Raw genomic sequence first — 15,373 nt, forward strand, 5'->3', positions numbered from 1 at the left:
AGCTGAGAATGGTGGGTTTTTTGTTTTGTTTTGTTTTTTTTTTTTTTTGAGGCCAAGTTTTGCTATTGTTGCTCAGGCTGGAGTGCAATGGCATGATCTTGGCTCACTGCAACCTCTGCCTCCCGGGTTCAAGCAATTCCCTGCCTCAGCCTCCTGAGTAGCTGGGATTACAGGCTTGTGCCACCACACCCGGCCAATTTTGTGTTTTTAGTAGAGATGGGGTTTCTCCATGTTGGTCAGGCTGGTCTCGAACTCCCGACCTCATGTGATCTGCCTGCCTTGGCCTCCCAAAGTGCTGGGATTACAGGTGTGAGCCACCGCGCTGGGCTGGTGGGGGTTTTTTGAGACAGGTTCTTGGTCTGTCGCCCAAGCTAGAGTGAGTACAGCAGTGTGATCATGGTTTGCTGCAGTCTAGACTGCCTGGGCTCAGTTGATCCTCCCACCTCAGCCTCCTGAGTAGCTGGGACCACAGGTGTGTACCACTATGCCCAGCTACTTTTTTTATTTGTAGAGATGAGGTCTCACCATGTTGCCCAGGCTGGTCTTGAACTCCTGGGCTCAAGCCATCCTGTCCTGCCCTCCTAAAGTGCTGGGATTACAGGCATGAGCCACCGTGCCCACCCTGAATTAAGAATGTTGTTAGGAAATAAGAGGTCCCAGGGCTGGGGCAAAAACCACTCAGGAGTTGCAGATTTGTCTGTCTGCCAGGAGACAGTACTCCTTAGTCCAGCTGGTCTACGGGTCTGTTCAGCCTGCGGCGGCGTGCCTGAGATGGGAGTGCTTGGCTCTGCCTGTATGTAGGGCTGCCGGGCCAGCCCGCCATGCAGTTGGAAGACTTTGCAGCTGACGCTTTTGGCAGCTGAAGGGCTCCACAGAGGCTGGGCTGGGCCAGACTGGGTGTCGGGGCTGGTCTCAGTTGCAGGATATTTTGAGGGTGCAGACAGTAAGATGGTCTTACCGCCTGGGTTCTCTCCTACCCTTTGGGAGGGCCAAGCTAGAGCTATTTGCTACCAAACACCTTTTTCCTATTAACTAAGCATACCACCCAGCTGGGCAGGAACAGGCTGAGGGCCTGACAAGCAGGGAGCCAGGCTCCTGCCAACAACCAAAGATTCCCCATTTCTAAAGGATGGAAAGAGCCCATGGGAGGTGACCGAGGCCACAGCCAGCCCCTCCCTGTTCAGCATTGAAGAATCACACGCATTACAGAGCTCTGGAGCAGCCTGCAGTGGAAAGTTGGAGCCGAGGTGTATGGCAGGCAGATGAGGGAGCAGAGAACTGCTGAACAGAGTGAAACTCAGAGGACGTGGTGGAGCATGGCTGCGACCCTGCAGCTCCTGGCTTGCCTGGTGGTAGCCATTTGCCTCCTCTCTGGTGTGACTACAACCCAGCACCATGCAGGTACTGGGGCTTCAGGGTGGGTGGAGAGGAGCCAAGGAAGGCTGCTGGCTGACAGCAGTTAACAGCTGGCTCTATTTGAGGCTAGTCGGGCATAGAAGTATGGGCATGGTGGGTACCAGGCTGATGTGTGCTGTGGTGGGTGACAATGTGGGCCGCCCCCCGCCCCAGAACTGGAAAGATACAGGTGACAACTAGGGAGATAGCCCTAGGTGCTCTTAATGCTGGCCCTGGGCTCATTCCCACTGATCCCCAAAGCAGGGTCTCTTGACCTGTCTTGGCTTGGAACAAACATTACAAGGGTGAGGCAATACCCCAAGGTGTGGGCCGGAGGGAGCTGCCACAGACATCCTCCCCTGCCCTGTGGTCCCTGCCTCACATCCTCCCCTGCCTTGTCCTCCCTGCCCTGTCCTCCTCCTCCCTCCCTTACTGCTGAGAAGGAGCAGGGAGAGTAGGCTCTTCCCAAAGAGGTCCTTGAGAGTCACTGGCACTGTTTTAGGTGACTCTGTCCTCAGATGATTACAGGGAGAGGAGGAGGGTGGGGAAGGGTCTTGTGACCCGTTGGCCTGGAGCTCTTTACCAAGGGCATTGTGCAATTTAGAGGAGGAGTCCTGGGCATTTGCCAACATGGTAACTACGCTTGGAATGATGCTTTTGAGATCAGAAGACCTATGCCTGGGAGAGTCAATGTCAGTGTGCATGTGTGTGCATGAGAGGGAGGGGAAACGGGGGCATGGGATGGCATTCCTGCCCTTTTGTAGAATGATGAAGCACTCGGGACCTCTACCACGCAGCAGAGGGACACTTCTGGGAGGCTGGGGTGTTCACAGTGTAGCATGGCAGGGGCCTGACTCCTCTCTGCTGCCCCAGGGCAGCCCATGGACAGCACCAGCGTGGGAGGTGGCCTGCAGAAGCCAGAGGCCCCGGAAGTGATGTTTGAGGTCTTTCCTCCCAGCCTGGGACGTGAGGGTGGCATGTCCAGAGGTCCCTAAGCTCAGGGTTGGGAAGGGGGATGTCTCAGGGTGGACCTGCTAGGGGTTGGCGGGGACAAGCCAGCATGGGTCCTGCTGCCTGCTTCTGCCCCCTCCCCCAGCCCACTCTTGCTCCCCGCCCTGCTCCCCAAGCCACAGCCCACCCCTTACATGCCTCCCCTTGCAGCTGCTCTGGGCTGGGCTGGAGCTGGATGTCATGGGGCAGCTGCACATCCAGGATGAGGAACTAGCGTCCACACACCCAGGCCGCCGACTCAGGCTCCTCCTGCAGCACCACGTGCCCAGTGACTTGGAGGGCGCTGAGCAGCGGCTGCAGCAGCTCCAGGACCTGCGGAAGGGGCCTCCTCTTAGCACTTGGGACTTTGAACATCTGCTCCTCACAGGCCTGTCCTGCGTCTACCGGCTCCACGCAGCTAGTGAGGCTGAGGAACGGGGCCGCTGGGCCCAGGTCTTCACTCGCCTGGCACAGGAAACACTCTGGGACCTATGCAAGGGTTTCTGCCCCCAGGACCAGCCCCCTTCCCTAGGGTCCTGGGCCTCCATCCTTGACCCCTTCCCCTGACTCCCCCTTTTGCTCTTTCACCCGCTATTAACCCCTCCCATCTCCTCCTCAATCCCCCAGGCAGACCCATCTTGGGCAGGGGCTTCTGTCTGGCATCCAGTTTTTTCCACTGTGTTCAGATCTCTGGGCTTGGCTTGCACCCTGGACAACCCCTCTCTGCTTACCCCGACCCAATCGATCTTGTTTCCTGGATCTTGAGAGGCTAAGAACCCAGGCTGTGGGTCGCAAGGAGTGGCCACAGAGCTAAGGGCACGACTTGCAGGCAGTGTGTGTGTGTGTGCTCAGGGTTGAGAAGTGTGTTCAAGAGATGCTGAAAGGGAAGCTGCCCCAAGTAAGGCCAGGTCAGACCTTCCAACTCCTACCCTGGCAGTCTGTGATAGGTCCTGTGGAATTCACAGGAATCCTCTAGGTGCAGAGCACCCCCTTTTAGGCACAACCAAGGATCTGGGGTCCCTGAGCCTCCAAGTTCCCATCTGGGTTGGGAGAATAGACTTTTTGAGTTCTGTCCGTTGGAGGACTGGAGGGAAACAGGGGGAGGGAGGAACATTTTCTCTTTTGGGGTAGGGAGGCCATATCTCAACAAGCGTCGGGTGAACACCTCAGATGGGGGAGTAAGGCTGGCAGACCAAGCAGAGACAAGCGGAGGTGGGCTGGGCCAGGTGTGGCCCTGATTCTGTGTTGCTCTTCTCATAAAATGTTCTGTTTCGGCCTCCGGGAGCCTGTGTCATTCTGTGTCGGAATAAGCGGTCTAACTCCTGCTCTGGGCAAATCACTCTCCCCATCCTGGGAAGGCAAGAGTCAGGGCAACCAGGTGTCAACTCCTCATCCCATTCCCATGCCCTGCTGGAAGAAGGAATGCACTGTGTCCTTGAATCTCATGCCCCCAGTGGGGTAATGGGGTGCTGTTCCTTGTCACAGAAAGGCATCAGCCGGGGGCTAAGGCTGAGGTCGTAGGTCAATGATGAGTCAGAGGGCTGGACCAGGTAGGGATATGAAAGGGAGGCCCCCAACGGACTAGGCGAATGTAGTTCCACCAAATTTCCACCTCCTCACCCTCCCAGGGTCTGAGGGGACCCTGCTCTCCAACCTCCAACCCCTTCCCTGGGCCTGCGGGCCCGCAGTAGTCAGTGCCTATCCCGCCTGCCCCCAGCGAATGCGTCGCAGTCAAGACAGCGCAGGGGCCTGGGTTGCCGGGCGCTGTGCAAGCCCGCTTTCCGCTTTATTGGCAGAGTCCAGGCGCGCCCGGCGGCCGTGGCGCTCGCGCGAGGCGTTCGGGCCGCGGGCCCGGCCCGGCATGCACGCCCCTGGCCCTCCCGGGCTCCTCTCTGGCCCGGGACTCACAGCAGTTCCGGGGCCCCGAGGCCTGGCGGGGCCGCGGGGGCGAGGTCGGGGTACACCAAAAAGCCGGAGAAGGTGATGTACTTGCCGTGGTTGCTGTAGGCGCCGTAGCCGTCGTGGTCGTGGCTGAGCAGCCAGACGGCGTCGCCGCGCCGCAGGGCCAGCATCACGCTCTGGCTCTGCATCTCGCGGCGCCGCGACGCGCCGTCGTCGTAAATCATGGCCTGCACCTCGTCGCGGTTCTTCATCAGCTTCACCGACAGCGTCTTACGCGGCAGCTTGCCCAGCGTGAAGGAGAAGAAGTAGGCGCCGGGCAGTCGGCAGCGGAACACGCCGGCCGCCGCGTCGAAGTCGCCGCCAATGTTGACGAGCTCGGTGTCGAAAGCTAGCGGCCGGTGCTGCGGCCCGGACCCGGCGTCCGAGCCCACCAGGCTGCGCGTGCGCGCCGCCGAGAATGCCGAGCGCAGCTCGGGGGGCGCGGGCGGCCCGCGCGCAGGCGCGTCGGCGTCGGCGTCGGCGTAGACCAGGTAGCCGCTGAAGGTGGCGCCGGGCGCGCCCAGCGCGTACTGCGGGGCGCCATGCAGCCGCAGCCAAACTGTGTCGCCGTAGTCGAGCTGCAGCATGGCGCTCTGGCTGGCGGCGCGCCGTGCGCTGGGCCGCCTCTGCTCGTCGAAGGCCAGCGCCTCCACCTCGTCGCGGTTCCGCACCAGCATCACCGACAGGCTCTTGTGCGGGGCCTTGCCAGCCGTGAAGGAGAAGAAGTAGGCGCCGGGCACGCGGCAGCGGAATTGGCCCGTGGCCGCGTCGAAGTCTCCCCCGATGTTCACGTACACCTTGTCGAAGGTCACCGCCATCTCCGACGCGCCCTCCAGGGGAGTGGTGCGTGCCGCCGAGAAGGCCGAGCGCAGCTCTGAGGAGCCCGGGCCAGGGGCCGGGCCCAGGGCCCAGCAGGCCGCTGGGCCCAGCAGGCCTAGCAGAAGCGGCAGCATGGAGCCTGGGAGGGAGACGGAGGGGCGGGAGAGGAGGGTTGGCAGGGGCGGCCTCCGAACTTTCGGCTCTCCACCTCTCCACCGGGAGACAAGGGTTCTCTTCCCAGCCCTGCCCTAGACCCACAAGTAGGTTTCAATTTTCCTACATCCTTGCACTAGCTCAGTGCTTCTCAAACTCTAGCGAGCCTCACTGTCACCTGGAGGGCGTGTTCAAACATACATAGTTGGGCCCCATCCCCAGAGTTCATTCAGTAGGTTCTGGGATGGGCCTGAGAATTTGCATTTCTTTGTTTGTTTTGAGATGGAGTCTTGCTCTTGTCACCCAGGCTGGAGTGTAATGGCCCAATCTCGGCTCACTGCAACCTCTGCCTCCCCGGTTCAAGCAATTCTCCTGCCTCAGCCTCCCAAGTAGCGAGAATTTGCATTTCTTTTTTTTTTTTTTTTTTTGTGGAGACGGAGTCTCACTCTGTGAACCAAGCTGGAGTGCAGTGGCATGATCTCGTCTCACTGCAACCTACACCTCCCGGGTTCAAGCAGTTCTCCTGACTCATCCACCCCAGTAGCTGGAACTACAGGCGTGCACCACCATGCCCGGCTAACTTCTTTTGTATTTTGGGTAGAGAACGGGGTTTCACCGTGTTGTCCAGGCTAGTCTCGAACTCCTGAGCTCAGGCAGTCCGCCCACCTGGGCCTCCCAAAGTGTCGGGATTACAGGCGTGAGCCACCATCCCTGGCTAGGAATTTGTATTTCTAATACGTTTCTGGATGATGCTGATGCTGCTGATCCAAGGACCACATGCTGAGAACCACTGGATTAAGCTAGGAGTCTCCAAACCTCTGTGTGTGTGTGTGCATACCCACACACTGAAACCTCCCCTGGCTTTTTTTTTTTTTTTTTTTTTTGAGACAGAGTCTCGCCCTGTCACCAAGGCTGGAGTGCAATTGCCTGATCTCAGCTCACTGCAACCTACGCCTCCCGGGTTCAAGCAATTTTCCTGCCTTAGCCTCCTGAGTAGCTAAGATTATAGATACTCACCATCACGCCCAGCTAATTTTTTGTATCTTTAGTAGAGATGGGGTTTCACCACGTTGGCCAGGCTGGTCTTGAGCTGACCTCAAGTGATCCACCTGCCTCAGCCTCCCAAAGTGCTGGGATTACAGGCGTGAACCATCATGCCAGGCCTTGAAACCACCCCTCCCCTACGCCCCCTTTTTTTTTTCTGAGACAGAGTCCGGCTCTGTTGCCAGGCTGGAGTGCAGTGGCTCGATCTCGGCTCACGGCAACCTCCGCCTCACAGGTTCAAGCAATTCTCCTGGCTCAGCCTCCCAAGTAACTGGGACTACAGGCATGCACCACCACGCCCAGCTAATTTTTGTATTTTTAGTAGAGACAGGGTTTCACCATGTTGGCCAGGATGATCTCAATCTCTTGACCTTGTGATCTGCCCGCCTCGGCCTCCCAAAGTGTTGGGATTACAGGCGTGAGCCACTGCACCCGGCTGAAACCCCTTTCTTAAGTGAAAGCTTGCACACAGACCAGCAGAAACACTCTGGTTGAAGAAGCCTACAGCCCTGTCTGCTTGGCTCGCCCCTACACCTCCTGTTTGACACCCAGGGGCCCTGGTAACCCGGGGGATTCAGGGGGATCTCTGAGTTCCCCTCAGCTCCAGTTGGCTGCGTTTTCCTGTGGTTATTTTATGGTCCTTGGTCTGCTACTCACGCAGGCACTGGCTTTCTGTGTCAATGCTCTGCATGACCATTACTGTTTAAGACCCCTCTGAGCAGGAAAGGAAATCGCTGCTCCCTGACCCCTTTCCTGGCCTCACCAGGGGCCCTTCCTGCACAGAGGAGGCGAGAACAGTTGGGCTTTGAGGTAGCTTGCTCCCCAGTGAAATCAGAGTAAAAGAGAAGGTGACTCCTTTCTCTTTGCTTGGAGGCTGGTTACTCAGGGGAAGGAGTGGCGAGCCAGGTGCTACCGGGGATGGACAGGGAGAGCAACAATTCCAGCAGGGCTTTGGCAAGGCTGTGAAGTCAGCAGCTTTGTTCCTTGGGAGTGATGGATTGGAGAGGACAGCCAGCCAGATCTGGGTTCGGGTCCTGGCTCTACCACTCACACTGTGAAACCCTGGGCAGGTACCCTAACTTCTCTGGGCGTGGCTTCCTCCATGTAAATGGGGAGGAGACCTCACACACAGGCTTGCTGTGGGGGTGCTCTGAGATAGGTGTGAACATGGTTTGTCAATGGCAGTGCTGAGGGGTGCAGATGCTTCTGTTGGTTGCCCTGACAAAAGTGATCTGGTCCAGTTCTTGATGTAAGGGTTTAGGGACTCAGTCACTCCTACCCCTGAGAGCTTGGTGAAGGCACTGCTTGACTCAAAGGAGTCACTGTCTGATGTAGGGATTCCATCCTGCTTCCTAGTAGGGCATGCACTTTGGGGCTTGAATACCCAAAGGCCCTGATGTAGAAACAGGAAAGAAATGAGCTGGAGACAGCCTGGGATGTGGGCTGCTTTAGAAAATACCCTGTAAGTATGTGTAGCTCTGTGTCAGGGCCCTGCTGAGAGGGGTTGCCACGTGTAGATGTGCAGAACATCCTAGCTAGAATCTAGTTCACACTCCACATGTTAGAGCAGCACCTGGGATAAAGTATGCCACCTTCTCATTCTCATAATAAAGACCCCAAGTTGCTAACCCAACTGAATGCTGTCTGCTTCCAGAGGAGGTGCCTTTTCTAATTCTCACAAAGGTGTCCTATGGGTTAGTGATACCCTTGGTTAGGACAGGGAGGAGGGAAGGGGCCATCCACGGTGGTGAAGACGGCACCTCACAAGTGTCCAGTACATTCCCTTTTACAAATTTCTTTTAGACACATGATCTCTGCAAACCTGCAAGACAGGTGGGCCCTCTCCCATTTTATAGGTGAGAAAGCTGCTGAGGCCCAACAAGGGAAAGCATTTTGGCCCAAGGTCACCCATGGAGCACTGAGATTTTTTGACTCAAATTCCATATGCCTTCCTCTCTGTCACTCTTCCCTCCTAGCCACAGGTATGTCCAGCCAATTTGTCCTCTGCCTCAGTTTACCTTTTTGCAAAACTAGGAGAGATCAGGGGAATGAGTCTTGGGATCCAGGGTGAGGCAGACAGAAAGAAAGCAAAACCAAACAAAAGCAAGCAAGCACATTCTCTAGTGTTTTGTCTTCTGGGAGCATGGGGAACAGCTCAGCTTTTCCTGACACCGCTGCTTTCCTAGTGGGTCATGCCCCAGAAGAAGCTGCCCAGCAACCTCCCGACAAAGGTTGGTGCACCCCACCAGTGCCAAGGGTCTTCCTGTGTGCCCAGTACCCAGCCTCCATTTCACCCACACTGTCCAATTCCCAGATCCCTGGGTCCTCATCCTTCCCTGAACCCCCTTCCCTGAGCAGGTCAGAGGTGTGGGAGGGTGTGTCAGGTGGGTGTCATAGCTCCAGGGAAGGAAATGGCTGTTCCTGGCTCTGTCCAGGTGGGGCTCAAAATAGTCATCTTCAAAGAGAAAAACTGGAACACAGAACTGGGCAGACCCAGAGCCCCGGAGCCAAGTCGGGAGGTGCAGGCTGAGGGGATTGCAGAGCTCCCCCTTGCCCCACCACTCACCAGTTAACCCCTCCCTCAAGCCCTGCCAGAGCCCCCTCCCCAACCTACCTTGGAAGCCCCTCATCCTTCCAAGAAGTCCCACTTTCACAGAAGCCAATTAATCCTTATTTTTAAAAAACAAAAACCAGAAAGGGGTATCCCAATCCCTCTCCCCCGAGACCTTCCCTCCATCCATCCATCCCTTCGGAATGAAAGCCCTTGTGCCTGTTTCACGAAAAGGCTCCCAGGTCCTCCTTTCAAGAAAAAAGGACCCAATTTCCCTGCGCCTCCCCAGCCCCCGTTTCCAGTAAAGGGGAAACCTCGGCTCCCCGCCTTTCCTGAGCTGCCCTCACCTGGCTGGGGGCGGCGGTCGGGTCGGGTTCGGTCTGAGCCCGCGATCCGGCTGCGGGCTGCGAGCTGCGGGCTGCGGGCGCCGGGCTGCGCACTGACCGCCCGCGCCGCGGCGGGGGCGGCGGGGGCTCCGGCTGCTTCTCCCGGCTCTGAGGCGGCAGCGGACAGGGTGCTGGGGCCCCGGGCCGGGCGTGGGGAGGCGTGAGGGAAAGGGAAGGTCAGCCAGAGAGGGAGCCGAGCGAGCGGAGAGGCGGGAGGAGAGGCGGGGGAGAGGAGGGGAGTAGGGGGAGAGGGAGGGGCGAGCTGCGGGGCCTAGGGGCTCCGCACGGAGCCTGCGCCGAGCACTGGACCCTTCCTCATCTGACCTCCTTAGAGCTTCGTCCTCTGGGTCTAGACAGCAGGCATCATTAATCTGGGCAGTTGGGGAAACTGAGGCCAGAGGCAGCGGCTAACGCAGGGTGGCCCAGAGCGCTCTACAGTCCAGCTTCCTTCCTGGTGTGGGGTGAGAGGGCTAGAGCTGGACTCAGAGACTGGACTAGCCTTTGGGCTGTAAGGACAGTGGAAGGTGAGATTTTGGCTGGGACAGATGTCCAAGCTGAGTGGCCTTGGGGGAGGGGTCTGAAGGAAGAGAAGGATAAATGGGTCAATGTTGCCAGTAAAGGAAGAGCTGAAAATAACCTAGTTTTTCTTCCTCACCTCCAAATCGGAAAATGCCCACCATCCGTTAGGAAAGAGGGAGAAGGCAGTGTGCATCCCCCTGGGAGAGGGGCAGTAAGGAGAAGAGTCCTTGGGGTAGAATGGAATTTTCTGCTGGAAAGGTTGCTCCTGCAAGAAGGAACAGGGTTGAGAAGGGCAATAGGTGGGCAAGAAAGGCCTCTGGAGAGGGAAACTGACACCCTGCCTCGCTGGGGCCAGGCTAGCAGGAGTCCAGCAGGGCACCCGGGCTGGGAACAGCGGTCTTCCCGCGGTAACACTCAACAGAGGCACTAGTGTTGGCCTCTACTCTGGACTTCGAGCCCATGGGGTGGGGGGCTCAGACTCCCTTTCTCTAGGCTGCTGTTCTCTCCCATGATGGCTGTAGAGGTGATGACACTGCCTGGCACTCAGTAGATGTTGACTGAGTGGATGACTTTCGAAGCGCTCTACTCTCAGCAGCCAAGAGCTGGTGCCCTCTGCCTGGCCCTGGTGGACTCTGGAGCCATAGGCTCTAATCCTGCCTCTGCCGCAGGTCTGCTCTGTGGTCCCCGAGAGGCCTGAACCCCTGCGGACCCCTCGTCCTCTGGAGCTTTCCTTTTGGAGCTCTCAAAGTTACCCAACCCCAGTTAATTTATTTGTCTCTAGGAAGATGTTGGTAGAGGTGATTGGCTCCGCTTCAATGGTGCTAGGTGAATGATGGAATGAATTAACAAATATGTGCCTGAATAGAAAGGAATGAATGGAGGTGTTTCAAGCTGAATAATGAGGGTATTTGTTGACAGAGGGTGAAGCACCCGTCTAGCCCTTGTCAGATCACAACTGTCTCCTTCACCAGCTTGAAAAGCTTTGGCCACAGGACTGTGAGGAGGACAAGAGGCAGGGTAAGGGTGGGATGAGCAACACAGGGATGTCGAAGGAGAGCTGGGGGAGGCCAAAAGCCAACCTGTGGTCCTTCTTAGGGCCATGGGCCCCTTCTGGACCAGAAGAGTGGGGCTGTTCTCCTGAGGGTGTGATTCCAATGGTGGGAGGGGAGGAGAGGGGAGAAGGTATGTTATAGGATAATATAATCCCAGTTGAGGTTCGATTCAGGCTGGGATTTGACACTCCCTGGATTCACAAGAGTTCTCACCAGATAAGTCAGGGTTGAGGTAGAGATAGGTGGCTGGGGCAGATGACATCAGGATTTGCATCAGGGGACTGGGATAGGGAGGAAGCCACTGGGAAAGGGATATAGAGAAAGATGGTGCCATGAGCTGGTAGGTGTAAGGCAGATAGTTGGGCTCCAGAATGGGAATTAAGAAGAGGTGGCAGCAGGATCCAGAGAAAAGCCATAGGCTGGTTATAGTTCCTGCTCCCTCCTCTCTTGTTTTGCAGCCACAATTTTATTTATTTTTGAGACAAGGTCTTGATGTGTCACCTGGGCTGGAGTGCAGTGGTATGATCTTGGCTCACTGCAGCTTTTACCTCGCGGGCTCAAGTGATTCTCCCACCTCAGCCTCCCAGGTAGCTAGGACTACAGGTGCAGGCCACCGTGCCTGGCTAATTTTTAAAAAAATTTTTTGTAGAGACGAGGTCTCACTCCATTGCCCAGGCTGGTCTTAAACAACAATTATTTTATTTATTTTTAAATTGAGATGGGTATGGCTGGGCATGGTGGCTCACACCTGTAATATTAGCACTTTGGGAGGCCAAGGTGGGAAGATTGCTTGAGCTCGGAAGTTTGAGACCAGCTTGGGCAACAGAGTGAGACCCCATCTCTTTCTCTTTTTTTTTTCGAGACAGACTCTCGCTCTGTTGCCCAGGCTGGAGTGCAATGCTGTGATCTCAGCTCACTGCAACCTCTGCCTCCCGGGTTCAAGCAATTCTCCTGCCTCAGCCTCCTGAGTAGCTGGGATTACAGGGGTACGCCACCACGCCCGGCTAATATTTTGTAGTTTTAGTAGACATGGAGTTTCACTATGTTGGTCAGGCTAGTCTTGAACTCCTGACCTCATGATCTGCCTGCCTTGGCCTCCCAAAGTGCTGGGATTATAGGTGTGAGCCACTGTGCCCAGCTGACCCCATCACTTTAAAAAAATAATAAAGTTAAAAAAATTAATATTCAAATATATATAAATTGAGATGGGCTCTTTTTTTTTTTTTTCCTTGAGATGGAGTTTCACTCTTGTTGCCCAGGCTAGAGTGCAATGGAGCGATCTTGGCTCACCGCAACCCCCACTCCCGGGTTCAAGTGATTTTCCAATGCCTCAGCTTCATGAGTAGCTGGGATTACAGGCATGTGCCACCACACCCGGCTAATTTTGTATTTTTAGTAGAGAAGGGAGTCTCTCTATGTTGGTCAGGCTGTTCTCAAACTCCCGACCTTAGGTGATCTGCCCGCCTCGGCCTCTCAAAATGCTGGGATTTCAGGCCTGAGCCACCGTGCCCGGCTGAGATAGGTTCTTACTCTGTCACCCAGGCTGGAGTGCAGTGGCACGATCTTGGCTCACTGCAGCCTGGGCTCAAGTGATCCTCCCCCCTCAGCCTGCTGCCACGTGGCAGCTAATAGACAACAATAATTTTTATATATTTTTATTTTTATTTTTTGAGATGGAATTTCGCTCGTCACCCAGGCTGGAGTGCAATGGTGCGATCTCGGCTCACTGCGACCTCCGCCTCCTGGGTTCAAGCAATTCTCCTGCCTCAGCTTCCTGAGTAGCTGAGATTACAGGCATGTGCCACCACATTTTTGTATTTTTAGTAGAGACGGGTTGGCCAGGCTGGTCTTGAACTCCTGACTTCAAGTAATCCACCTGCCTCAGCCTCCCAAAATGCTGGGATTACAGGCGTGAGCCACTGCACCCCGGCCGACAACAATAATTTTTTTTTTTTTTTTTTGAGGCGGAGTCTCGCTCTGTCGCCCGGACTGGAGTGCAGTGGCCGGATCTCAGCTCACTGCAAGCTCCGCCTCCCGGGTTTGCGCCATTCTCCCGCCTCAGCCTCCCGAGTAGCTGGGACTACAGGCGCCCGCCACCTCGCCCGGCTAGTTTTTTGTATTTTTAGTAGAGACGGGGTTTCACTGTGTTAGCCAGGATGGTCTCGATCTCCTGACCTCGTGATCCGCCCGTCTCGGCCTCCCAAAGTGCTGGGATTACAGGCTTGAGCCACCGCGCCCGGCCGGAAGAGGCTCTTTCTAAATAATGGTGAGGATTTTGACAGGGTGAGTTGGAGTGGAGATGGAGGAGTGAGGGGGTGGAATCCAGTCAAAGATAAGAATGTGAGCCAAGGTGAGGAGGTGGCATAGGTGGAGCTTAGGGAAGGAAATGTACCAGGCTTGGTTGTGGAGAAGGGTTTGTGATGGGAAGTTATGGCAGGTAAGGAGTGTGGGGCTTAACTGCTGAGCTAACGAGCTTTTACCTTACAGTAGAGGAAAAGAAGGTGTGCTCAAAGCCGTATTTTAAGAAGATTACTCTGCAGATTGAAAGGCAGGAGAAAGAAGAGGGGAGAGGCAGGCAGATGGGTGAGAAAATACTGAAAGTGTCCAGATGAAAGTAAACTATCCAGGGGCAATGAGAAGGGAAGAGACAGATGGGAGAGGGACTGAGAAGAGAGATTCAGAGACTGACAGAGGGAGCACACAGCTCACAATTTAATTAGCTTCCTGCTTTGCCAGTGGATTACAGGGAATTAGCAAAGCTCACAGTCCAGGGACCTTGCTGGGAGTTGAGGGGAAGTTAATGAGAAAGACAACAACATGCCCCAGGGAGAAATGAAAGAGGAGGAATGTTAGCCAAGCAGAGATGCCAGCAGGAGAAACATACGTCTGGGTGCTGAGTCCTTGCCTTTCTCGGAGATTTCAGCCCTCCAGGGGAGCCGACTTTAGGGCTCCTGGTCACGCTCCTGGCCCCACTGCTCTTGGTTCCAATTCCTCTGAGCACTTGGTAAGTGACCCCGGAGAGGGGAAGCTGGGAGTGCTTGCGAAGACCAAGTTCCCAACTCTCCCCTGGCCTTTTTCCCAACAGGGCTCTAAGATCCCAACACTGGCCTTCCTAGAAGGCAGAACTGAATCCCCTGGGCCCCTTCTGCAGCTGGACCAGGAGGTGACCTGCTCATGACCTGATGTGGCAAATTGCATTTTCAAATGTGACTGTGTCATCTCCTATCCCACGTGCTCTTCTTATAATGTGACCTTGCCAGTCCTCATGCAAAGGAGGAGTTACGTTAGGTCATTGAAAGGTGATGCTACTGCTGCTTGGATCTCTCTCTTGAAACCCTCATCCCTGGAGCCTAGCCATCAGGCTGTGAGGAAGCCTGGGTCACATGGAAAGGCCACATGTAAATATTGTGGCCAACAGCCCTAGTCAGGACCAGCTACATCATTTGCAGAGTCCAGTGCAAAATGAAATTGTGGAGGGGCCGGGCGTGGTGGCTCATGCCTTTAATCCCAGCACTTTGGGAGGTTGAGGCAGGCAGATCACTTGAGGCCAGGAGTTTGAGACCAGCCTGGCCAACATGGCGAAACCCCGTCTCTAAAGTAAATACAAAAAGTGGTCAGGCATGGTGGCTTACGCCTGTAATCCCAGCACTTTGGGAGGCCAAGGTGGGCGGATCACCTAAGGTCAGGAGTTCGAGACCAGCCCAACCAACATAGTGAAACCCTGTCTCTACTAAAAATACAAAAATTAGCCAGGTGTGGTGGTGCGTGCCTGTAATCCCAGCTACTCGGGAGGCTGAGGCAGGAGAATCGCTTAAACCCGGGAGGCGGAGGTTGCAGTGAGCCGAGATCACACCACTGCACTCCAGCCTGGGCAACAGAGCAAGACTCCCATCTCAAAAAAAAAAAAAAAAAAAAAATTAGCCGGGTGTGATGGCATGCACCTGTGGTCCCAGCTACTCGGGAGGCTGGGGCATGAGGATTGCTTGAATCTGGGAGGCAGAGGTTGCAGCAAGCTGACATCGTGCCACTGCTCTCCAGCCTAGGTGACAGGGTGAGACCCTGTCTCAAAAAAAAAAAAAAAAGAAAAAAGAAAATGTGGAGCCTACTGTTCTAAGAATTTAGAGCTGTAAACCAAGCACAGGGCTCTTCCAAGTGTGGCACCTTGCTCAGCCATACAAGCTGTGGGGCCACGAAGCTGGCCTGGCCCCAGCTGAGGTACCAGCATCACTGCCAGTGACGTGGATGTGAGGAAGCCTTCAGGAGGACACCAGGCATGGCCTCTGTCTGACTGCAACTGTGTGAGTGGCCCTGAATGAAAACTGCCTAGCGGCCGGGCGCGGTGGCTCAAGCCTGTAATCCCAGCACTTTGGGAGGCCGAGACGGGCGGATCACAAGGTCAGGAGATCGAGACCATCCTGGCGAACACAGTGAAACCCCGTCTCTACTAAAAATACAAAAAATTAGCCGGGCGAGGTGGCGGGCGCCTGTAGTCCCAGCTACTCGGGAGGCTGAGGCAGGAGAAT

The 15,373-nt window shown here is 55.7% G+C and overlaps 2 protein-coding genes across 3 annotated transcripts; one reads left to right on the plus strand and one right to left on the minus strand.

Moving 5' to 3' along the window:
- Positions 1-318: 318 nt before the first annotated feature.
- FAM180B (family with sequence similarity 180 member B) lies at positions 319-3,662 on the plus strand. Of its 2 annotated transcripts, XM_030917221.1 has the most exons (3): positions 319-1,401; positions 2,269-2,339; positions 2,557-3,662. In XM_030917221.1, the coding sequence occupies exons 1-3, from the start codon at positions 1,263-1,265 to the stop codon at positions 2,950-2,952; spliced, it is 606 nt and encodes a 201-aa protein (XP_030773081.1). In that variant the 5' UTR covers positions 319-1,262; the 3' UTR covers positions 2,953-3,662. The 2 variants fall into 2 exon arrangements, with proteins under 2 accessions (XP_030773081.1, XP_030773082.1); XM_030917222.1 differs by lacking the exon at positions 2,269-2,339 and having other exon boundaries at positions 319-1,417; positions 2,523-3,662.
- Positions 3,663-4,134: 472 nt separating this feature from the next.
- Positions 4,135-5,279, minus strand: C1QTNF4 (C1q and TNF related 4). Its single transcript, XM_030918533.1, has one exon. It carries the CDS (start codon positions 5,277-5,279, stop codon positions 4,290-4,292), a length of 990 nt encoding a protein of 329 aa, XP_030774393.1. The 3' UTR covers positions 4,135-4,289.
- Between the last annotated feature and the right edge of the window lie 10,094 nt (positions 5,280-15,373).

The sequence above is a fragment of the Rhinopithecus roxellana genome, chromosome 15, assembly GCF_007565055.1.
Source record: "Rhinopithecus roxellana isolate Shanxi Qingling chromosome 15, ASM756505v1, whole genome shotgun sequence".
Classification (NCBI taxonomy): Eukaryota; Metazoa; Chordata; class Mammalia; order Primates; family Cercopithecidae; genus Rhinopithecus; species Rhinopithecus roxellana.